The sequence below is a fragment of the Lutjanus erythropterus genome, chromosome 20 (assembly GCF_056507025.1).
Source record: "Lutjanus erythropterus isolate fLutEry1 chromosome 20, fLutEry1.hap2, whole genome shotgun sequence".
Classification (NCBI taxonomy): domain Eukaryota; kingdom Metazoa; phylum Chordata; class Actinopteri; order Lutjaniformes; family Lutjanidae; genus Lutjanus; species Lutjanus erythropterus.
The window spans coordinates 23,854,628-23,879,771 of record NC_139336.1 but is presented as its reverse complement, the minus strand read 5'-3'; the positions used below and the strand labels follow the sequence as shown (position 1 = coordinate 23,879,771).

The 25,144-nt window shown below is 41.2% G+C and overlaps 1 protein-coding gene across 1 annotated transcript in view; it reads right to left on the bottom strand.

Moving 5' to 3' along the window:
• The window catches only part of col5a1 (procollagen, type V, alpha 1), a 120,428-nt gene that overhangs the window by 42,637 nt on the left and 52,647 nt on the right, over window positions 1-25,144 (bottom strand). The window contains exons 5-25 of the mRNA XM_084745798.1: window positions 22,045-22,176; window positions 19,958-20,062; window positions 19,449-19,862; window positions 18,135-18,692; window positions 17,998-18,051; window positions 15,773-15,814; window positions 14,274-14,336; window positions 14,095-14,169; window positions 10,290-10,382; window positions 9,673-9,729; window positions 9,450-9,503; window positions 8,999-9,052; window positions 8,762-8,815; window positions 8,590-8,643; window positions 8,450-8,503; window positions 6,933-6,977; window positions 6,199-6,252; window positions 5,617-5,661; window positions 3,179-3,232; window positions 3,048-3,092; window positions 577-630 (exon numbers count right to left, since the gene is read on the bottom strand). Coding sequence (XP_084601924.1) covers window positions 577-630; window positions 3,048-3,092; window positions 3,179-3,232; window positions 5,617-5,661; window positions 6,199-6,252; window positions 6,933-6,977; window positions 8,450-8,503; window positions 8,590-8,643; window positions 8,762-8,815; window positions 8,999-9,052; window positions 9,450-9,503; window positions 9,673-9,729; window positions 10,290-10,382; window positions 14,095-14,169; window positions 14,274-14,336; window positions 15,773-15,814; window positions 17,998-18,051; window positions 18,135-18,692; window positions 19,449-19,862; window positions 19,958-20,062; window positions 22,045-22,176 — 2,160 coding nt within the window. The remainder of the gene's footprint in view (window positions 1-576; window positions 631-3,047; window positions 3,093-3,178; window positions 3,233-5,616; window positions 5,662-6,198; window positions 6,253-6,932; window positions 6,978-8,449; window positions 8,504-8,589; window positions 8,644-8,761; window positions 8,816-8,998; window positions 9,053-9,449; window positions 9,504-9,672; window positions 9,730-10,289; window positions 10,383-14,094; window positions 14,170-14,273; window positions 14,337-15,772; window positions 15,815-17,997; window positions 18,052-18,134; window positions 18,693-19,448; window positions 19,863-19,957; window positions 20,063-22,044; window positions 22,177-25,144) is intronic.

Genomic DNA, 25,144 nt, shown 5'->3' with positions numbered 1-25,144 from the left:
GAATATTACGGTTGATGGAAGACACAATGAATGGATGAATAAAAAAAAGGCAGAGTGTAAATGGCGTAGAGCTATTTTCCACTCCAAAAATGACTCTGAGAGCCATTAAAGGACCAGGGGACGTCTTGTCTGTCTTTCCTCTCTTTCGCCAAATCCTTCACAATCCCTCTTTTTTTTTTCTTTCACGACCGTCATTCATATTTCACGGCCTCCCTTGTCTCTGCCTCTCTTAGGTGCCACCTGGTGCCTCTGAAGGCACATCTGCCATTAGCGCAGGTGTCTTCTGTGCTGTCTGTGCAGCGATGGGAAAGAGAGTGTTTGCATCTATACGTCTGTGTGGGCGGATTGTTCCACTGCTACACAGCTGCGGCGATGTGCTGTATCATACATATGTTTCGCCTGACTAATTATCTCAGTGTGTTTTGAATGTGTTAAGTGCTTTTTTAAATGCCATGTACTCCTTTGGATGCTGTTTCTCACAGTTATAATTGACAAATTATATAAAAGACAAAGCAGGAGAAAGAGACTTTACTTTTACTGTTCTGCTTTCTTTGGATGTGTGGTGTACGAACTCACCGGTGGACCATCAGCTCCTGGCATTCCTGGCAAGCCGGGCTTTCCAGTAGGACCCTAGATAGAAGACAAGACGAGATGTTATGGCAAATGAGACATCGCAAAGTCAGGAAACACACAGCAATTGGAGGTTATAGGTATCATAAGAGTCTGTGAAGAGCTCTGTGAGGCCGTACTGAGGAACTGTGCTGGTGTATTGAGCTAAATCAACGATATTCTATAACAAGATGACACATTACAAGCTGCACCAATGTTATGAAATGGTACACACTTCCTGTTTCCTATGTGGGCGCAGTCAGAAGTGCTGTGAACGTCATGTGGACGGATGAAAGAACAAACAGCACACTAGACACAGCAGAAATTCAATGTTTATACCTTCTTTGCTGCTCCCTTTTTTATCTGCTAGGTTACTGTGTTTAATATTAGATTTTATTGAGCAGGCAAGAACCAAAATCAGCACCAGCTGACAGCCAAAAAACAACGGTAATCTATTGAGCAGCTGGTAAAATCCCAACATTCAAAGGCATTTGGCTGGTGGACAAAAATTCTGAACCCTGAAAGAAGGGGTTCCTACACTTTTTCAGCAAATCTGGTGTCATAACATCCATATTTGTTAACTAATGATTAAGAACAAAACAAACCACGCAGTTAAATGAACTGAAAGGTTCTTCTTTCATTATATAAGTATATCACAGCATAATCAAAATTTAATTGAGCATAAGTTTCTTGTCATAACTAACTCACACAGTTCAATGAAATGCTAGAGGGCTTTTAATTTGAAATGGATATGAGTTTGTATTAACAGTGTAAGGCAGCAACTTTAGCGGGGCGAATGGGAGCGGATCAGATTTTTCCTGTCAACGTCCCGACATCTGTGAACCGAGTTTGTTGAGTTTGCTGTTTTATTTATGTTTAAAAGTTCCCGTTCCCCGTGTTGAATTCCATGAAAGGTTTGAAGCCTTCTGTCTCTCATTCCAATGCTGCCTGTCACTATTTGAGAAAATATGTCATGCGTTTTACTCTGCCAAATGGCAAATCCATAAAAATAGATCTGTGACCCCGAGTTGCAGTTATTGAACAGATCTGTGTTATCAGAAGTTAATTTTCTCCTGATCTGTGTGCCTGAAAAACGCACTTTTGTGTCAGAATGTTCAGAAGATATGCAGCTTGTGAAAAATGGGTCCGTGATTTATTTGGGTGACTATCAGGCAAAAGAATCAGTCAAAACCTGTGCTCACGTTCACTTTTCCAGTTGCACTGAACAGACTCGGGACCTGCCGCTTGCCTCCTGAAGAGGCGGGGCAGTGGAGAAACCCACATGACACAAGACAAGTTAGATTTTATCTATATAGCCCAATATGCAAATCACAATTTACCTCAGGGGGTTTTTACATTTGCAGTTTATCTAAAAGGATAAATGCTAACGCCAGCATGCTAACACGCTCACAGCGACAATGCTAACATGCTAGCAGGTATAACGTTTACAGTCATTACCATTTCAGTTTAGTGAGCTATAACATTGGCTGACTGGCAATGAGAACAGATGAGGCTAATGGAAACATTAGTTTTATAAATATTTGATCATGAACCAAAGTATTGATGTATTGATAGTGGCACCAAATTACCCAAATTATTCATGTTGCATACTACATCCTAAAGTTAACGGTCCATCTAATACATTTAGTGATGCATTAAATTCTAGATTGTAAGACTTCTTGCACAGGCCAGGGCAGGTCAGTAGGTGGTAACTTTAAAGGGCAGCCGCATAAATATGGGCAAAATGACATTTATCTTAGGGATTATACTCTTGACTTTATGCTTTTGCTTATGATGTTGATCACTTATGTTTGGTGTATCTCAGGATTCACTGTTTTCATACTGCTGCACCCTGCCTTGTCAAAACTTAGTAAATAAACCTTGAAACTTTATTGTTAAATCATCCCGCAGGTCTGCTTTTGATTAATGATCAATCAGAACTACTGGTCACTTGTAATAAAAGGATTCTGTATCTACTTTCTACTCCTCTCTCTTTTGCTTCAGATGGCCACAGTCTTCTTTATGATCAGAGGAAACATAATAACTTACATTATTATTCATTTTTAAATTCCAACTGTTCAATAATGAACTGAAAACTCTCCATATAAGCAGGCAGATGTGATTTAGCTGAAATTGGATTAAAATGTATCAGGATTAAAATCTATCTGTACTGTCTACTAGGCACTATTTGGGCCTGCGTTGGGGACGGGGACACGTTTGCATAATAGTGTGATAAGCATTTGGAACTGAATAAGATAGCAACTTGGCTTTCAGCTCATGCAAATGAATGAGACAATTTCCTGCAATTTTATAGATTTAGGGGCTTTGTGTTTATTAACATTTTATCGAGCTGGCAGTTTCTCTCCTTCCTGTGGAGTTGCAGAATTGGCACGTCTCACAATATATTAGAGTTAGTCAGCGATCATGTGATAACTTACCTTCTCTCCTGGAGGTCCGATAGCTCCTTGGGGCCCTGGAAGTCCCTGTGGAGAGAATACAACACGCTCAGAACATTTTATTTGATGGATGGGAGAGAAATCTAACATCAGACAAACTGTTCATCACTGACCTGAGCACCTGGGTTGCCTTGCTGTCCGGGAGGTCCTGGCTCTCCTTGAGGTCCCTGGAAAAAAAAAAAAAAACAGCTAATTTTAGGATTCTCATTAAAAATACAAAGATTGATCACTTAATCTGCTTGAGCAGAACGTGCTAATGTGCAGGTAAGAGTGATTTGTTGCTCCATATGCTCCATTAAAAGTGAAATGTTGCTCTGAACAGATATAAAGTAGAAGCTTTCCACTGCATTATTACCTTGTTATACCTAAACACACCATCATTTTTTGTACAAATAGCCGAATATCTCGTTCTAGCTCAACACAGGAGACACACATACATACGCTGTAAACATTCTGACTGAGAAGCTGTCCAACAGAGCGTCACTGCATTATTGCCTTCTTCTACCTAAACAGGCCATAATTTTGAGACAAATAGCAGAATATCTCGCTCTGGGTAGAAGACACAAATACATATCCAGTACACTCTGAACAGATTTACCTTGTTATACCTAAACAGACACACAAAATGACACAATAAACAGGCCAGAATTTTGAGACAAATAGCAAAATATTTTGTTCTAGCTCAACACAGAAGACACAAACACAAACACAGTACTGGAGATGCACTGATTTCAATTTTCTTGGCAGATTCCAATTTTTTCAGGGTCTGATCTGTTGAGTCGGATTTTGGCCGATCCTGATTTTCAGTCTTTCTAAGACCTAGAATCGACAGCATTCGCAAACCTTTCTTGTAAATTTGAATTTGCTCTTCTTAATAAAACACTGACTATTAAATAACTTTCACATTTTCTCCAAAAGTGCTCCTGGTCACAGCCAGGCCAAGATTCTGTACGAGACGGGAGCACGATCTCACGAGATGTCGCGGGATCCCGTAGAGCTTGATTTTATGTGATCTCGTGCTGAAGCGGATATAACTGACGTTTGCTATAGTTCAGCTTTGCAGTGAAAAATACAGAGGGGAAAGTTAAATGAGTCTGGATGAGAAGATGTTTGAGAAAACGCATCAAAGCGTGTGACGTTATAGTCAGTGTATCTGCCGCGTGCATGACGTGACCATCGTGCATGAATTTGACCAGGAGACCAGAGCAGAACTGGATATGTGACGCTGACCGGCCGGTCACTGGTCAGGGTCAGTCACGCTGAAAACCGGCCAGTTCCGGTCTCTGGCCAGTTGATCTGCACATCCCTACAAAGCACACAGGCCATATTTTTCCTGGAAAATAGCAGAATATCTCGCTCTGGCTCATGATAGAAGATACAAACACATACGCAGTACACATTCTGACTTTCCTAATGAAAGAAACTGCTGAACCACAAACACAAAACACATTCCCCTCTCAGATAACTGGCAATCAATTATGCAGCCCCGGTCCAGGAGTGTGGGAAAGCTGTGGATCTTCCATCTCTACCTAGTTGGAAGATTCCCAACAGAGCAGACAAGCTGCTCCAGCAGCCAGGTATTCTCTCATTACAGTCAGGCGCAACCAGAAATTGACCTGGAATGATCCAACTGGCGGTGGCGGACTGCTCAAATGGATCTAAACACAGTCGGTCTATTCCTCATTATCTGCTAAGTATCCTCTGATTGTACTGCTGTGTGTGTTTGTGTGCGAGTGAAAGAGAGAGAAAGGGCTCGTGAGGCAACAATGAGGATAAAATAAAGAGAGAGAGATGATTTAAAGACTCTGCGACAGTCCTGTGTGTTTTTTGGTTTTATCTTGGAAATAGAGAGTGTTGGATACAGAATATTAGCAGTTTAACTATTTGAACTCTGCAACTAAAACGGTCCGCCAATGACTGTACTGGTATTTTTGGTTATTGTGATGCTGCATCCCCCGTTTCGAAAGGTGTCTGAAGAAACTAACTGATAACAATATGGCAAATGTATTAATAATAATAATAACATTGATGCACCAGTAACATTTTAAATAATATATACATTATAAATTACATTATACTAATAAACATTACAATTTGACTTTATTGCTGAGTAACTTGGCTGGGATGTAGAAGGGGGTGCACGGCCCAAAAAGTTCTGTCATAGGTTTTCTTTAAATGCTTCATATCCTTAAAATCTGTACAAACGAAGCTCAAAACTACCACTGAATACTGACTCCTGACGCCTGAATCCTATTTCTCTTGTTCTCCCTCTGACATGAACCGTCCCTCCGCTCCTCCACTGGCGCCACTTCACAGCGCCACCTTGTGTTGTCATCCGTTTTGCACCACACCTAACAAACTGGCGTCATCGTGATAGTAGAACATGACGACTCTACAGACCAAAGCCTTGCCTATCTGCTGCAAAAAGAATGAATACTCAACCTATTATGTTTTTTATTTTAGATCTGTTCAGGATCAGGATCATGCAAATAATGATCCCTGTCATTTTGAATCAGTTTTCACCTGGTTCATCTATTCTAGCTTTACTTACAATGTTTCCTTTGGGTCCAGGGTGGCCGTCCATTCCAGTAACACCCTACAGGATAAGATAAACACAACATTTAGAGCAAACAAGGCCAGTAAATCTGCAATACACTGAAAAAGTTGATATTTTGGTTCCACTTCTAGCTGTAAAATCTCACTCTTCTTGGCTGCAGACTAATCTGAAAAGGCGTTCGTATACTACACCTTGGCTTTTTTATCTGCACCGTATGAATTTGAGCGTATGATTTATTGTATTTGGGATCTCTACATGCTGCAGAGGGATATCAGATCAAAATAAGCTGCTTGATTGATGCCCACTGTCCATGTTAAATTAAATCCGTTGAAACAATATAAGCATTAAGTTTAAGCCGTAGACAGTTGTCTGAGAGGCTGCAGTTAAACCCAATAACATATGCTACTCTTTGTGTATGCTGTCTGAAATATATTGAGTTTTCTATTTCCCTGCGGGTGTTGTTTGCCGTGTCTTTTCGTTCTCGTTGCCTACGAGATGGATTCGGCTGTCTAAACAGTAAATCTACTCTCACAGAACTGATATGAAAAGGTGAGCGGAGAGAGGACGGGGACTCACAGGGGGTCCGGGAGGTCCCTGAGGTCCTTTTGGTCCCAGCAAACCACGGGGCCCCTAGGACACAAGAAGGGAAATGAGATTGAGAGTGATATCACACCTGCGAAAGGATTGATGAATTATTAAACATGTTCAGCTAAATCAAGTTTCGAAATTATACTTCTGGAAACAGCCCGACTTCCCAAATGTCCTTGAGGAAATTCTGAGGGGGAACTGAAGTTTTTTTTTTTTTTTTACTACACATTCCCCCACAGCTACGCCTATCAAACAATGCTTTGAATTTCTGTGCTTTGCCTCACAGCTACAGTTACCTAACAAGACGTATTGTCCTGGCAGAGTGGATTCAAACCAATGTAGCACACCCTGGTGGACAAAATACATCATAGCAGGAGATATCAAGGGCTTTCAGATGGTTTCTCCTTCCCCGTCTTTCTCCCCCTCTGTCGGGAATACCCCGCCGAGGGAGAGTGGGAGGCTATTATAACAAGCTTCATGTGCACTGCATGCATTTCTCACCTCCAAAGACTCTCTTGCACAGATGAAGCACTGATTATTGTACACTTTCCAGCAGTATAGAGCTAAAAAATCTCCATTTATATCAATATGAGCAGTCTGCAGATGATATATGATATCATCAGGCTGTATGATTGTTCGCTAACACAATGACATGATGAAAACAGGGCCCTCAGCTCTATCGTACAGTCTCAGGCTCAGTGGTAACACATGCGATCACTCACTGGTTCACCAGGAAGCCCCCTGGGTCCGATCTCTCCATCATCTCCCTGGGAAAGAGAGAGAACGGGTCAGAATGTGGAACAGACGGTGAATGATAATGGAGGCGAAGAGTGAGGACGTGAGGGTCGACGGATAATGGGGAGGCAGGAGGAAAAGAAAAGCAGAGGAAGAGGGGGGATCAGGTTGCATCAGCTGTGGGTAATGAGGATGGTGGAGGGAGATTAGGAGCAGATAAAGATGTGCAGAGGTCAAAAAATATTAAGGGGAAAATTGAGCGAAAAGGGGAGACAGAGAGTGGAAAAGGGAAAATTCGGGTGCTGACATCACGGTAAGTTTTGTGAGAGGAACAAGTTCAACTCAGAGTAATTTCTGCCTTACTTTAAACCTCAGTTTAGTTTTGCTCTAAATGTAGATTACATTTATTTCTGTTGCACCAAAACATTAAATTGAAATTGTAATCCAGTATTAACTTTAAACTTACACTTGAGGAAGTTAAACTTTTAAAATGTTCGAGATGGATTGAGTAATTAGCATGCAGTCTTTTTCCCTTCCTGTGTTATTGGCTAGCTAGCAAACAAAGTAATGTTTTGTTAACTTTTTAGTTAGTTAGCAAACAATGTCTGAATTCCCTCACTGTTGATTGCATAGTCCACTATCTAGTGAGCAGGCCATTTTGTAGTGCTGTCCAAATGTATAATAATAATAATTATTATACCCTATATAGAGTGGACTCAAAGTATCCCACAATACATTGTGAAAAGTAGTGTACTGTAGTCATTAACCAATTAATACAGACCATTGCACTGCAAGAAAAAACAACAGCAATAACGCAATTAACAGTGCAGAGAAAAGTGCCTGAAATGTTTCTCCAGATAGCGAGAAGGAAGCAGTGGATAAGTAAATGATTTTGCACACAACCAGTGTACTGTTTTGTCGACTTTTTTGCGAGCTAGAAGACAACATAACACTTTTGTTTTGTTTTGTTTTGCTGTATCAGCTGTGGGTAATGAGGGTGGCTGAGGGACATCAGAAGGTGTGCACAGACTAAAAAAAAAAAACAAAAAACAGAGGCGAACGGTGAGAGGAAGAAGCTCAGTTCAGAGTAATTTCTGTCTCTCTGCAGGATAAGTGGAATATTTAAGGCATGAGATACATGAAGAAAAGATTTAGTTCTAACAGGCCTTTTAGGTTGATACAGTGAAATCCGCCTACATGGAACAAAAACCTTAAGACTGATTCATTCCTATTCAAATGCTGCTTAAATAATTTGCTTTTACTCATCAAGAAGCCTGCTTTCAGTGTTCATTTGGGTTTTTTTCCAGACATGACATGATAGGGAAAACCGTTTTTAAAACTACAGTAACTACATGTCTTCATATTCATGTAATAAATGTACTTATGTCAATTAGATGGTGATATGCATGACTAATTAAGAGAAAGAAACACTAGAACTGTAACTATAAGCAGAGGAAAAACAAAAAAAGACAGGTTTGAAATCGTGATTTTTCTGTTTCCTTACCCTCTCTCCATCCTCTCCAGGAGCACCAGGAGGTCCGGAGGGGCCGGGTTCACCCTGCAACAACAAACATTCAGATTTAACAGTGGCACACATCAAAACAAACACTTCCACACCTTTCATAGCACCACAAAACGACTCACTCTGTGTCCTTTTTCACCGGGAAGTCCAGCCAGACCATCAAACCCTCTGTCTCCCTGAGGAGCAAAGACAGAAAAGTTGCATATCTTTTGTACAGGCTTCAAAAACACACTTAAACTGGCATTATGAAGTATGGTGCTTTTAAGTGCATCACAAATGTGGCAGACAAGGTACCTTGGGTCCAGACTGTCCTGGCATGCCCCTGGCACCATCAGATCCAGACCGACCCTGTAAAAATAACAACAGTTACATAACATGTCTGCCAACAGATGAGCAGGATCACTGCAAACATACAGTGAAGACAAAGGAGACCACAATATCCATGGCTTTTCATTCACCACTCTGAACTGTACAGAAACGTCTCTGTATGAGTATCAGAGGGTCGTATGTCGCAGTTTGAGCCACACTTACCCTTCTGCCGGGTTTTCCAGGAGGGCCTGGGGATCCCAAAGGACCACGTGGTCCCTGAAAAAGAAAAACATTTTACTTTCTCTATTTTTCTTTATGTTCCTGTCCTGGAAAACGTTAGACTAAATCATATACTAAAACTAAAACAACAAAAGCTGCACATTACTCTACTTTATCTGTGCGAAAATAATTTGCTAAAACTACAGGAAAGGAAAAAAGAAAAGCAAGAAAAATTCAAACTTTATTACAGACTCAAGGATCAGAAAGAAGAGAAAAGAAAAAGAAGGAAAAAAGAAAAGACAAACAATACAAAAAGAAAAGAAAAGAAGAAGAACGAAAAAAGAGCAATGGATAAGAATTTTATCCTGGTTGCACAGGATAAAAGCATGACAGATTGAGATTAAGGATTTCTTGGATTTAGACTGATTGATAGACACATTTTGACATGTCGTACCTGAGGACCTGCCTCTCCAGACTCTCCCTTCAGGCCTGGTACACCAGGAGGACCCTGAGAAGAAAAAGAAAATCTGATCAACACTAAACTAATACTAGCATCCAACTCAGCTACAAACTGTTTGTATAGTCAATCTGTGTACTGCGCATGACAATAACTTATTTTTTTTAATACATAAAATGTCTATTGATTTTGAGTCCGTGACGTGATTTAAAACACGTACCAGAGGGCCGGGCCTGCCAGTCAAACCCATTGGACCTGTGGGGCCGCGCATGGCGAGCTGAAAGCAGGAGAAATAAAGGATTAAAAAAACATGCGATAGAAATAAAAACATATAGGATAAAAGACTGAATGTAACATGTAACATGTAACATTTGCATGTGTGTGAGAGCTTTAAGCTTATTTTTGTTGTGTTTTATCAGTTTTTACCAGAATTTAAAACTTTGATATACACTTTTTATACTTTCAGTATTTATTTACTATGAAATGTTAGTATTTAGTCGTTTGGTATTAAAAAATTAGCAATAATACTTTTGACAACCTTTGTGTCCTGTGTGTAAATTTGCATATGAAGTATGTTTGTAGGCAACTTGCAAGTTAATAAACAATAGAAAAATAAAATGATAATAAAGTAAAATGATAGATACAAAAAATGGTTTAAAGTCATTAGTGTAATATTTTAGCAGCAAAGCAGAAAAGGAATAAAAATATCTTAACATTAACAAAACAATAAGAAAAAGACAGCAGGTGAAGCAGGTTTGGAAGATGTTTATGTATAAAAAAGTAGAGCAGAGTATAAAAGTGACTGCTGCAGTCTGGTGTGTTTGTGTGTGAACTCACCCTGGCCTGCTGCATGATGGCCTGCATCTGGGCCTCCTGTGCTGACACAGCAGGTCCTTTCTGTCCGGAGTCACCTCCAGCGCTCATTCTGAACTGTGGAGGGAAACAACACATCCGGTCACATTTATTTAGGATTTCTACGGTCTGATGTCACAAATCTCAGTTTATCTCAGGAGGGGGTTTCAGTCCGTACTGTGTGTGATGCCTTCGTCCTTTTGACTCTCGATCGGGTAAAGAAAAACCAGTAAACCAGTAAAGATGATACCAGCATATAGCGCACTCTTAGAAATAAAAGGGCTGGCTAGAACAATAAAGGTTCCTGGTCTTGTCCCTATAGGAGAACCCTTTTTGGTTCCTGGTAAAACTTTTCATAAAGGTTCCACTTGAAAGAGTTCTACCTGAAACTCAACATAAGGGGTTGTACCGAGAGTCATCTGTCCAACCAGAACCATCTATGTGAGGTTCTAAAGGACAATTCTTCTGTGGTGTAATGGTTCTATCTAGGTGCTAACAAGAACTAAACCAAGGGGTTCCAGTGAGCACATTTTTATATTCCAAGGTTTCATCTAGAACTCACCCAGCAGATTCTACTGAAAACCTTTTTATAGTCCAAGGCTTTCAGCTAGAACCCACGCAGGGGGTTCTACCAAGAACCCTTTCATATATCAAGGGTTTTATCTAGAACTCACCCAGAGGGTTCTACCAAGAACTCTTTAATATTATGGTAAAGAAAAAGGACCCTAGATGAAAGAGTTCTTCAAGGATTTCAACAATCCTTCTAAAGTCTTTCTTCCAATAAAGGTTCTTTAGATGAAAAGTCTTACAAAGAACCCTTGACAAACCCTTTATTTAAAAAAAAGGGCTCCTCAGGAGCAAATGGTTCTAGGTAGAAACTCAGCCCTTCAGGAGGAACCCTTTTGGAACCCTTATCTCTAAGAGTGTGTACAGTAGCTCCGTTCCTTAGACCCAGGTACGGAAAACCTGCCCAGTAAAGACGACACCAGCACACAGGAAGCACTGGTAAAAAAATAAGTGAGAAAAGTGTGGAACTGAATATTTTATTTTAAAACCTGAAATCAATTCCCAACAATATCCTCAACCTTTCTTAAATAGAGTGTCCTCATCTTGAAACTATGCAACAGATGTTGAGCTACAGTAAGAATGAGCCTCCAGCTGCCAAACCAGCACCATCAGGAGCTGCTTCTGCAGGCCGCGAGCCTCGAATTCTACTGGCATCTGGTGGTGATAAGCCGGAACTGCACCATACAGTAGGTGAATATCCAGGATTGTGGTGCAACACAGGTTTGTTTGGGCCAGGCGCGCTGGGTCTGGTTATGTACTAGCACAGTTCTCAGGAGGCCGGCTGCCGGTCGGCTGAACAGATGCTCAAGATTTCACCATCACAGAGACATTGTTACCATCAAGCAAAATACAAACAGTTGATTCAGAACATCGGGGCTGAGTCAGATCCACTGCACCACAAACTTTTCACATTATTGTGCAAATCCCACACTTTTCTTCTTCTGACTAGAATTCTGCTGAGTTCGATTAAATATTGGCCCTGCCCTCCGCTATCTTAGACTAAATCAAATATATGCAGCTATTTCTTTTTCTGCCTGCCAGTCTGTGAGCCGTTCGGTCTGTCTTTGATTCCTTCTCTCTTCATCTTCTTTTTGCGTTTTTTTTGACATTCCTTCTCATTTCTTCACTGACATTCCTCTGCGTCATCAAACCTTGAACCAAATGTTCTGCTACGTTACAATGAGAATTGTGAGAAAACTGTATTTTGAGACGGTTTTGATTATCACTCTTCAATTACGCTGGGAAATATACATTTTAAAAGATCAAACTCTCGGCTATTAAACCTTGTAACAGGCCAACCTCCTAGTGACTAAATGTTTTATTAAATGTGGACGCCAAATACGTCACATGGAATCACAAATCAGCCAACATTTTCATTAAAAAGTTATTTTAAAATAAAGATTATCAGAATTAGAGATTTTAATGCCTATGTTATCAGTAGGTATTGGTAGTTTTAGATCTTGAAGGCTTTTAACATATTTTTAAGTTGAGTTGTGAATTCTTGTCTGGGACAAGTTTATTTTATCATGTAGAGCAAATATAGAATTTAGAAAAATTAAAGCAAACCACAACATCTCAAAAATTATATATAGTTCACATTTACTGTACATAAATCCTTATAGGAAACATTTTAATGAAAAAATTAGGATTATATTGTCGCTATTAATAGTTTTTAAAGGTTTTATGTAGGACATGATTCGTCCCAATTCTCAGGGACGCGTGAACTGTATAATTAGGACATCAATTCACGGCAGAGTCGACTGTCAACAGACAATAAAGAGACGATGCATCACTGTTGGATAAACGCGAGCGGACCGTTTAAGCAGGTGTTAAGAGCTGTCATTTAACCGTGATGTGATGATTCCCAAATTTCAACGCCGAACCAAAGAATCCTCTGGTGAGAGACGGGTGAAACAACAATGCATGTTTCTCATTAGCCTCGGAGCTCAAAGATCAGATTTCAGGTCGTGCTTTCTGCCAGTGGATACACCAGAACGACTCGAGTTCCTGTCCAGACGGCGCTCGCCACATGGCTCGCCCAGACAGCCCCGCGGACCCCCGAAAAACCGCAACTTCAACATCTGCACAACTCATCAGGAGCAACTGACATCTTCCAAGTATAGGGAAAAGAAAGTTAGACGGCGTAGGAAGTCGTTATCAGGACTCTGTAAGTGTCGCCGTCGTATCATCGGACGCAGCTGAAGCTACAGAAAGAACTGATAGTGTTGCTTTGCTTCCTGTCTGAAGCTAGACGACTTCCTGGGAGGACACTCGATAGAATTTTTATGAAAGAATGTTGAAAAAGTTGAAACTTACTTAAAGATAATTAATAGTCTAATTCCATTTTTTTTAGTGAAGATTTATTCTTTATATATGTGCACATCCTTTAAGTCTCCCTTTCAGTCCAATTTAAATTGTGTCCAAGATTTCTGTTAGCTCCATCTGATTTTTACAAAAAACAATTTAATCAGGCATAAAAAGGTTTAGCTATATCCTAAGGACCACTGTCTCACTTCCTCGTTTAAAAAAGACAGGAAAACTGCACAGGCACTGGTAAGCTTTCTATTTTTTGACAAATTTATTAAATAATATTGCTGTCTGACGTGTCTCAGTCATAACATGTCAACTTCCTAGCCCTTCCAAATCAAAGCTGAAAAAAAAATTATAGTCTAAAATGTGTATTTTGATTGGCATTAAGAGAACTCTGAGCAACTTGCAGCTGTGAAATTAAAATATGAAACATTTTGTCAACTCTGACGGAGTTAATAAAAAATTAAATAACTAGGAGGTTGGCCCGCTGCAAAGTTTAAAAGCAAAGACTATGATCTTTTAAAATACACTTTCCAAGCATAATGGAAGAGTAAAATTGTCCTAAATCTCAATAATGGGTGAGAAAGAGGCCTATTTGAGTTGGGCTGATTTGACGGGGGCTAACTAACTTACTAAACACACCACAAGGGGTTGCTAAAGCACAGATTTACATGGCTAAATATTTGTAAGGTCTATTAAAAAGGTTTCAAAGGAAACCCCCTTCAACCCACTAAACAGCGTAAACCACATGTCAGAGTTATTGATGAAACAGAGAGATACATCATACTTGGCTTTAAACAGGGCTAAACAAGGACATAAACCCACATGGAAAATGTTTTAGCACTTTATGAGTGGGGTAAACATAAAAACAGACTATTTTGCTATTTTTAACTCTATTTTTTAATGTACTTACAGGCAGCATGAGGACAGTTCCAGGGGGTCCTGGCAGACCATCAGCACCAGGAAGACCAGGACGACCCGGAGGACCCTTAGACGGAAAGCAACACACACATGAGCACACGCGCACTGACAGAAATGTGGTTATTTTCTGTATTTTTTAGAGCTTTGTGTGACGTATAGAATCATACTTACCCTCTCTCCGGAATCTCCAGGGCTGCCTGGTGGGCCAGAAGCACCTGGGGGTCCGGGGAGACCCTAACACAAGCAAAACATCTCATCTTACACACATCATACAGACATAATGCAACACAAAGGCACACTCATATTTGCTCCACTTAAGCTCTCGCCTTTTTTCTCACAAAGTGGTCACACATGGGAGAAAGGAATGCATGAGGCAATACGGGACAGCTTGTTGAGCTGTAAATCCTTTGTGAGGCACTCTTTATTTGTCTATAGCTCATGGCTGAATGGCTGGACTCTGTGGGACTCCATCTGCAGGGTGTCAAGAGCAACTGTGTCTGAAAAATCTTCCTGGATAAATAATTTAGTTCTTCAACATCTGGGCTAGTCCGTATCTCTTCAGGGGGAACTGTTGTGGCCACTCCCTTTGCATTAGGAATCAGGCAGCCAGGGAGTTTCACGGCAGTAAAACTTACATTTTCCTATCCACGGGATGGAGCATAGACAGACTGAACAAGACTGGAAGAATGGGTGACATCAGCCTTTATTTATCAACAGATATTTCAGAGAATAATGCCAGTGATCAAGAGGGACATAGAGAAAGAGAGGGAAGAAATTAAACAGAAAAGGAAGTTAAAGGGGAGAGACTTAAGCTGGGCTGCACTACAAAGAATCACTTTATGTTTAACATGAAGAAAGATTGAATTTAAACCTCTCTCTAAATCTCAATCTAGCTTCTGGCCTAAACCTAGATTACATCTGTTTCTGTTACACCGAAACCCAGGTTTAACCTGTGGTCCAATATTAATTTTAACCTTACACTCAAAGAGGTTTAACTTTTTCAGATGGACTGAGTAACTGTCAGTTATTCACTTTTTTCCTTACTATGCTGTTTTTTGGAATCTTCTATTATTTGTCCATTTTGCTCCATTTATTCAGCCAACAAGTTTTGCTCAAATTATTTTTTCTTCCAAGCTACCACGAGGAGGCTAACTTGGCTAAGTTAACTCTTTAGCTAGCTATCAATTGTTAAGTTTTTAACTGGCAAACAATACGATTTGCTAACTCTTTAGACAGCTAGCAGACAATACAATGATACGATGATTTGTTAACTTCTTAGCTAGCTATCAAACAACAGAATATTTTAAGTCTTGAACTAGCTTTCAAAAACAGTGTAACTGTTAACTTTTTAACTAGCAAATGACACATTAATTTGTAAACTTTGAGCTTGCCAGCAAACAATGTCACATTTAACTTTCTAGCTAGTTAGCAAACAATGTAAAGTCAAAGGCATACAGAGCTTTTAAAAAAGAGTTTTCGGCCCTCTTGTCAATAGACTTGGATTTACTAAATGGAGATTACTTTTAATTGTGCAATAGGGCTCTACTTAATTTTAAATCTGGGTGTACTCATTTTAAACCTAGTTTTACTTCACTGTGATTAGAACTAAATTAATCTTTGTATGTGCAACCCAGTTTTAGAGTGCCAAAATTTGAGACAGATTTACTCACTGTTGGCCCCTCAGGCCCAGGCGGACCCTCCACCAACATTCCCTGAAACACACAAGCACAGAAATCATTAGAAACCACAAGATTCCTCACAACTATCTCACGGCCTCATTCACAAGTACTACTTCTTAAGTGTATTCTGTGTCCACTGATACAGAGCTTTGGTTGAAGGCATTAAATGTACATGCTTACATGTCCCGACACACCTGGCTATCAACTTTCCATCTCAGAGTCTTTGCTAAATTAATGCACATTCCTGCCTGTCATTTCAGCTCTGCTCGCGATTAATCCATGGAGAACAGGAGGGTGAACGACTGCAGAGACACAGCGGGAAAGACGCCCTGAGGTGCTCCCCTACCTGGAGAAGCCGGGGGTAGCGCTGATCAAACTGAAGTGATAATTAATTTGTTCACACTGACAGACCAGAGCTCTGATCACACATGCATAAAACCAGTTTATGCATGTGTCCGTGCTTTGAGATGTATTTGATGATACATATCTAAGAGTTAAAACAGCCAGCCCTCTCACTTTCGTCTGGACTCTCAGCATGTGAATCACAGATGCATCGTTGTAGCTCTGCGGCTACAGAGACACATCTTTGTTTGTTTGCTCTTGGGGTAACGTTTTGGCTTGCCGCTTTGTTATGAGGACAGGAACCCACAAACTTATTTGAAATATGTGATCCCAGCATTTTTTTTTTCCATCGACCCCCGAGCTGTACCCACGGAGCATTTTCATCATTAAATTACCACAACTGATCTCTGACACTCCCCAGGTCATGCCTGTGTTTTGCCTGCAGTGTGTGTGATGGGAACCGTGGGGAATAAAGGTGTGTATGCGTTCATGTTTGTGTGCAATAACGTCTGTTTCAGCTTTTTGCAGTTTTTACAAACTGGGTCTTGAAGATGCATTCATGCATTTGGCCAACAAGCTTTTCTCAAAGGAGAAGTTAGAGCTTCTCTGGCGAGCCATCATGAGTAAGCTAACTTAGCTAACTATTAAGCTAGTTAGCAAAGACTGGAATGTTTTATTAAGTTTTTTGTTAGCTAGCAGAGCCACCATGAGTGGGCTAACTAGGCTAACTAATCGTTTATCTAGCTAGCATACAATGTAACTTTTTGTTACCTTTTGAGCTAGCTAACAAACAAAGTGATGTTATGTTAGGGAATACAGAGCTATCATGAGCAGGCTAACTAATGTTTATGCTAACTAGCCAACAATGTAGTTTTTTGTTAACTTTTTAGCTTTCTAGCTAAAAGTAAAGCTGTGGTATACCTAAAGTAAACTTTTTTTGTACTTACTAGATCCAGACAGCGCTCAAATTTATTTTTTATTTAGTTGATTTAATTTTGGTGAGCAATCATCTCCACACTGATGGAACTGTTTAATTTCAGTTTACATCAATAAATTTGAATTGTGTGTGATGGCAAAGGGAACAGACCTTTGGGAAAAAAGGTGTGCATGTGTTCATGTTTGTGCACAACAAACAAACGTCTGTTTCAGCTTTTCGCGATGTTTACAAGAGACAAGGGTGGTGATGTGTACTCAAACTGGTTCTCAAACATCTAGGAAGTGGACTCAGACACACACTCCTTTCTGCTCTCACGTATAAACAAGAAGACACTCAGTCACAGGGGCGTGTATACTTAGTGGAGCACAGTGACATTTGTTTGAAGTGAAACAGCTGTAGCTGTATTCGCAACATAAATCTTTCTGTGTCTGATGTGCCTTTGCAAACAAAAGGATTCGTGTTCATTTTCACAATATTACCTGTATATATGAGTGTCTGAATCAGGGTTGGATATTTTCCACCTGTTTGTATTTTTAAAAAGCGTAGGTTTTTTGGCAGAAAAGTCTTTTCTTACTCCCTTTTGTTCTCCTTGTATTCTTTCCCTCCCTCCATCTCCCCCCCGTGTGTTTACACACTACCCACACTGTGTTTAGAGATTATTGACAATCCCGGCATGGCTGTTCTCCAAATGTTTAGTCCTGATGAGCAGCGAGGAGCGAGAACTCACCAGAGGATGCTATGAGAAAGGTCTGGTAGGCCTTAATGAGCGTGTTTGGCCTCAGGATTCTCGTTCAGAAGCGAGGGTTGGTGTGTGTTTAGATGTGGATCAGTCATATGCACTCGCAAACACAAACATCCACGCATACACCCATGTGCACAGATGCACATGCAGCCTACATCTGTTGCATGAGTATGTTGTTTAAATAGTGGTACTCACAGGCTCAATAACAGCAGGCTCTCCCTTCTGTCCCTTCTCGCCGCGAGTTTCGACCTACACACAGAAACAAACATAATCAGGCCATCACCCTCATCATGCTATCTTCCTCATCCTCAAGTTCATGTCTTTGCCTTTACCTGTCCATAGTACTCATCGGTCTCAGCAGGCAGCATGTTGCCCCCCTTTTCGCCATAATCCATGTCTTCATAGCCTTCATATAGATCCAAATTACCCAAATCCTCATAATCGGAGATGTGCTCCTCCTTGAACTTATCCAGATCTGTATAGTCGCCCTCGCCATCCAGGCCCAGGCCCGTTCCGGTGGCGATTGACCCCCCTGCTCCGGTGCCGGCGCTGGCAGATCCTCCTCCAGCGGTGGAAGATCCTCCCCCAGAGACAGAACCACCTCCTGCAGAACCAGACCCGCCCCCGATGGTGATGGTAGAACTGCTGCTGCTGCTGCCTCCTCCACCTCCGAGGTGGATCGTACTGCTGCTGCTGCCGCCTCCTCCACCACCACCACCGCTGATATGAACTGTGCTGCTGCTGCTGCCACCACCGCCACCTCCACTGATGTGTATGCTGCTGCTGCTGCTGCTGCCTCCACCACCAATGCTGCCACCCTCACCTGTGGTGTAATGGCTGTCCACGCCATATTCGTATCCATCGCCGTAGTCATCGTAGGAACCTCCAACCTATAAATACAAAGTTATAGTTTTGAACATATACGCAGATGGAGTTATAAAGCACAGGACAGATGGGAAGACCTGTTGCACAACAACACTAGAGACAGGGCTGAGGATGTTTCTTGCATTCTCCAAAAGCAAAAAGTGTTTCTGGAATTTGCAGCGTTGCTTCTTTCAGTTAGTCGTAACTGAACACGAAGAGGTTACAAACCTAGAAAAACAAGATGTTTGTGACCTCTTAAATCACACGTTATTATAATTTTTATTACAGATAAATCTCTGAATTGTTTGATAAAGGGATCTGGGAAAACACTGAAAAATTCATCTTAAATTCTACGTCTTTGTGGTAACTCGACAGTCAGTCTATTAGCTATAGCAGAAAAAATTGATATTATTTTTTAAGGTGGACCAGCGAGCAAACAATGTGAGGCTTTGTTAGCTTTTTAGCTAGCTAGCCTTTCCTTTAAATATCTTGTTTTGCCTGACCAGCTGTCCAAACCCCAAAGACATCAAGTTTACTATCACACAGTTTTTATAAAACTGAACTTGAAAAATTACTGTAACGATTAATATATTGTTAACATACAAGCATTTATTCCTCCATGATGATTTTTTCAAATAAAGCCACACTGGCTTTGCTTTGCCCATCATGACTGGCAGATTATAACATAAGGAAGGGTCCAAAGAAGTCTGTCAATACATCTATCAGACTACAGGTCTCACCAACAACAATTAAGCAAGGACGTTCTCGTAATGTCAACCTACTGATGTCTTATTGCTGGTGATGGTTATTGAAGTCCCTCCTCCGCTGGTGATGACTCTTCCTCCGGTGCCTGCTTCCAGCTCGATCTTTCCCACTGCTCCCAGATCCACCTCGCCACCGGTGCCGATGCTGGTGCTGGTGATGGTGACACGTCGGGAGGTGTCGCCATCAGGCGACGCCGTGGACTCGTCGTAGTAGGTATCGTAGGCGCCATAGCTGTCGTAGCCGTCGTATGGGCTGGTCTCCTCTCCGTAGGTGTCTCCTCCGTCGGTGGTGGTACCTGAAGAGCTTGACGCAGACTGGCCGGCTCCGCCTGAGGATGATGAGCTGGTGGAGATGGAGGTCACCACTTTGCCACCAGAACCTCCACCCACAACTTCCTTTACGGTAGTCACTACGCTGTCTCCGTCTGTCACCTGTAAGGTAGAGGATATTGACGATTAGTTTGATGCATTTCAAGGAATATGACTGTATTGACGTTGATGTATGAGGTAAATTTGCAGTTGACTACCTTGACTTCTTTTGTGATTGTGTCAGTATCAGTTGATGATGGGAAAGGCTTGCCATCCTCGTCCTCATAGTAAGGATATTCATAATAGTAGCTGTCCTCTGTGTTCTAAAGCAGAGAAACATTACACTGACATTGAGAAACTGTGACTGAGACAGCAAGAAAAACGATCAATTATTAAAAACATGATTTTTAAACATGATCCACTGCTCTGTTGCTGCTGGCTCGGGCTGATATATGCGCGACAGACCGGCCATCGATCAGACGCACGCAGGAATGCCTTCAACCCGCGGACGCCTCACACTGTATCTTCTTGTTTCAACTCGTTACGACTGAGAGACAAATTGCTTTTCCACCTCTTTCTTAATGAAACCTTCAGAAAAAAAAAGCAGGTCAAGTTTGCGTGGGCCTTGCAGGCATACTGACAGCCTCGGGGCGAGGAAAAGTTCAAGAGGAAGAGCTTCCTGTCTATCCGTTAACACTTCACTGACACACCTTTATTTAGTATGCATATACTGTATTGGTATTCAGTGCAGAAAACAGCACAGTGCGGGGATGCAGGCTTAGGCAGGCACCACATCATTCCTGAACATTATTAACTAACTGCATAGCCTGATAACCCCGTTCTTCACCAGTCAGCACTTTCCTCTGGCAGAGTGCAGCTCTCCTGCAGAAGCCAAGAGGCTCTTTTCAGCACAGGATCCCACCGAGATCTGATTTGAGTATTAGAGACAATTATGGATTAAGGCAAATGAACTTCCTTTGGTAAGGTCAAGACATGAGGACACTTGGTAGTTCTCTTGCCTCTAGTAAGGGGAAATGTAGAGGGCTTTGAGTCTACAAAAATGTGCTGTGAACAAATCAGAATGATAAAAACCAGCAGCTGAAGATAAGGCTGCTCCCCAGTAGTCAAAAACCGGTAGTCAGTGAAAAGAGTCTTAGCTGACCGAGGTATCATTTATTGGTTTGTTGCAGAAAAAACACACCTTAAAGTCCTTTGGGGAGTAGTAGGTTGTTGTAACGGGGACCTTTTCTCTTGTAACTGCAGCTTCCGAGATTTATGGCAGCCAGTTTAACAACAGGGAATACAGTACCAAGGTGGTTTTCAGCAGCTCCAGCCCGCATATACACGGGTATTTTTTATAAAAGTAGCTTTTCTACGCCTTTCATCCGCACAAAAACAGCGTTTCAGGTCACAAAAACTGAGCTCTTCTAAAACAAAGATATTTAAAAACTCCTGGGATGATGAAGACACAGTGGATTCAGGCTGGGACAGGAGGTGTGAAGGAGCAAGTTTGTAGCTTCGCGACTTAATTTGTAAGCGTACATCATCCATTGCGTTGTGTTGATAAGACTGCCAGTATTTGTTTTTGTGAATTTGGAATTTGTTTGCTCCTGTGTTTTGAAGAACAAGACTTGTGATGTTACACTATATTGAATTAAATGAACAAAATAATTGGTCTCTTCTCTGGTTGCTCCGAATCATTACCGCTTTTGCCGTTAGCGTTTAAGAGGCGGCTTGCTCCGTTCCTCGAAAATAGATATTTAAATAATTAAATGAATATCATAAACGTGCAACAACTAGTCAACTAATGCAGTACTGTTCAAACTTTTTTGTGCCCGAGGCACACCAAGGGGCAAGTCTCTATAACCAACCTACCCAAAACAGCAATGAGTACAAGTCAATCAGAGGCAGAGTTCCTGGAGTGCAGATGGGAAATAAAAAGGTGCCAATCAATCAGGGCTTTGGATGTGTCACAGTCTAATTATTCCCACAATCCTGCAACTGTGCAAACGATGAAGCCTGGAGTTTGTTTTGATGAAGGAGGAATCTTGGGGGGGACTACGAAATTTGTCTATGTGTTGGCAAATGAGTTTGTACCAAGTAATGATAAAATAAATCTCAAATTCATTTATTTATTTTTTTCATAGTTGTACGTTGCTATAATGGCTGTCACAAAATCCCACAGCACATCTGGACTTCAGGAACCACTGGACTAATGGCTTAAATTAATTATTAATATTAGATTAGGAAAATCTTCAGTCAGGGGGCAGCCCTAGCTGAAGAGAAGAAAGGTCTCATTACTCACATATTCATCAGTGTTGGGGTCCTGGTTCTGAGGCTGGTCGGGCGCTGGCACTTCACAATCGGGGCTGTAGTGCTCACAGTAGTCATAGGCAGCACGATGGTCTGCTACAATCATTAGCTGCTGGATGTCTCCCTGGAAACCACAAGAAACAGGAAGTCATGAGACACACTGGACACAGACACAAGCCATGCGTGTAAATAAACAAGCAAACAATGAGCAGCGAGAGAGACAACGCTCTCACACTCACTGACCTGTGGGGGGAAAAATGAAGGGATATAAACAAATAAAGACGAGGGTGAACATCTGTGTGCAGTGTTACCACATGCAGAACAGGCAGTCCTGAAACTAGGTCAAGCCAGGGGAATCTGAGGGTGACTAAATGATGAAGAACTCTGTCTAAGGTCCAAGAGTGTCGTTTCAAATCAGAGCTGAGCAGCAGAGTGTGAAACAAAAAAGCTTACAGCAAACAGAGCAGAGCTACAAGAGAACATGGAACAACTGACTTCATGTAGCTGCGGACGATGACACAAACAAACACAACCGCAGCTGCACACACACACACACACACACACACAGACACACACACAAAGTGTGTCTTTAACAAGATTAATGATTTTGAACAGCATAAATAAGCCCTGCCCCAGATCTGAATGAGACATGAGTGATTTTGCCTTTGAGCTGGATGGATCGACTTAGCATGTGCGACATGTTGAACATGAGCAGGCCTGCAGTTACAGATAGCTGACCTGAAACATTTGATTTAAAGGAGTGTGCCTACATACTGAACCAAGATGAGGGGGGTGGAGAAGCACACTGCAAAAAAAGAAAAATGCAACTTTCTTTTTTCTGAAAGAACTCAAAGATTCAAGTTCATTTCAAGAAGAAAAGTAACTGATATTAACAAAAGGTAATGGCTTGGCAAAACTTTTTAAGTTTATAGTATTTTTAATCTTTTGCTGAGATGATTTACTTTACTTCTTTAAAAAAAAATCTAAATCTTTGAATTTTACAAAAAAAAAAATGTATTTCAAAAATGTTAACTAAATTCATTAAAGTAATGGCTAATAATTTAATATTTTCAATTGCAACCATGTAATTTTCAAGCACCCAAATAATGACAAATCAAGTTCACAGCAATTTTTGCAATATCAACTTTTTTGGGGGGGATTATTAAACTCAAGTTTAACTAAAGAGGAAAGGTAAATTTAAAGATGTACCCATCGACTTTTTTTCAGGTCTGGTCCAATTCCATTCTATGAGACTGAAACTGAACCCCAGACTGGAAAGTTTGTATAGTTTGTGTAATGTAACTTAGTGGCACATGGTGTCCATCAGCCATTGTGGGGCGCAGTAGGATTGTGGCTTGAGACATTCACATTTGCATCTAATAGGCTGAGAAAGATCCTCATTTGCATTATTTCACACGATGCATTGCTTAGAGTTTAAGTTTGCTATTTTATGTTCCAGAGTCCAAATGTAACACAAATGTTTGTTAATGTTTGTATGTTTGTATTTGTTCAGAACAGGGCGGCTTGTGTTGGTGCTTGTCATTTTTGTGCTGGTTTATTGTTACACCAAGGAATGAGCTGGCTGGTACATTCCTTCTCTCCAGCTGTACGGCTTCATGGTAATTAGGACTGCTTACATCGCCTAATGTTGCTATCGGGCCCTGATACAAATATTGGATCAAATTTGTCCCATTGCAACATAATTTATCTCAGCAAAAGATCATAGGTCTGCAGAACTATTTTTAGTTTGATTCAAAACTCAAGAATCTGGTGAAATTATGAGTTGTCTCGACTTTCTTTTTACAGTGGAAGAGTGTGTGCGTTTTGAGTCGAGGTGAAGGAGGGTGTGGAACGATAACAGGAGTGAGAGATTTTAAAGAGAAAAAAGAAACAGAAGAGAGGACAGAGCTAGGAAAAGAGGAAGAGAGAACAAGAGGGAAAGAAGAAAAGGCTCAGAAGGATCCCCAGGCTACATAGGGAGCTGGGTGTGTGTGTTTGCCACATGTTTCTGAACAGAATGCATATGGCACCAAAAGGCCTGTATTGTATCTATCCAAACATGTCCTAATCACACTTCCAAGTCCAGTGATGTCATCCCACATCAATCAAAGACTGTGTCTACTTTTGCTGAAACAAATACATGTTCAGGGTGGTATGAGAATCACGAAGCGACGCTACAACTGTGGGAACAAACCACCACGGAGAGGATGAAGTGTTTTTAATTATGTCCAAAATTATTGCCAAAAATCTGAAATCCCTCAACATGTCTTTCCAGCTTAAATTCTCCATGGATAGCTCTCTTTTCTGACAAACATAAATGGATTGCGTTTGCGGTCTAACCAGTGACAGTTCACTGAGGAGCAGAGATCCCTCTGCTACAGAACTCCCTGTCTCAGATCCTTTAATAACCCTTGCAAAACACCCCACAAGACGATGTTCCCTGCTTCGTCCTTGGCTTATGTTATCAGTGGGGTTTATGGTGGATGCAGGAAAACAAATCCCAGTACTTCCTCCAAGAGGGAAAGACTGGAGTAGCCATTACACAGCTCTCCCAGCTATGAACTCCCAGGAAACTTTCAAATGGCTACCTCCAAGTCTAAAAGCCAGGAGCCGTGACTCGCTATCAGTTTTACAGTCTGTCTCTGTGTTATCCTGGCAAGCCCGTGTGTCACAGCTGTGCTGAGAGGGGATGATGGGAATTCAGTGTTTGAAATGAGGTCACATTCAATAAGGAATAAGCCCTCTGCACGACAAAACAGTCCTGCCGTCTGGAGCATTGCAACTGCTTTCCTATTCACATGCCATTCTTCAGCTTTTTCTTTCCCCCTTTTCTCCATCACCCAGAGCAGCCAGGGGAACGTCGGGGTACGCTCTCAGAAACCAAGGTGCTAACTAGAACCATACAGAGTCCTTTGGCTTGTCCCCATAGGAGAACCCTTATGGTTCCTGGCAGAACAAATTTACTTTACCTATTTAAAAAGAACCAATCCAGGGAGTTCTATGAGGAGCCTTTTTATACGGAGAACACTTTCATAATTAAAGCCTTTTATCCAGAATCCAAAAACTGGGTTCCTCAGAGGCAAATGGCTCTG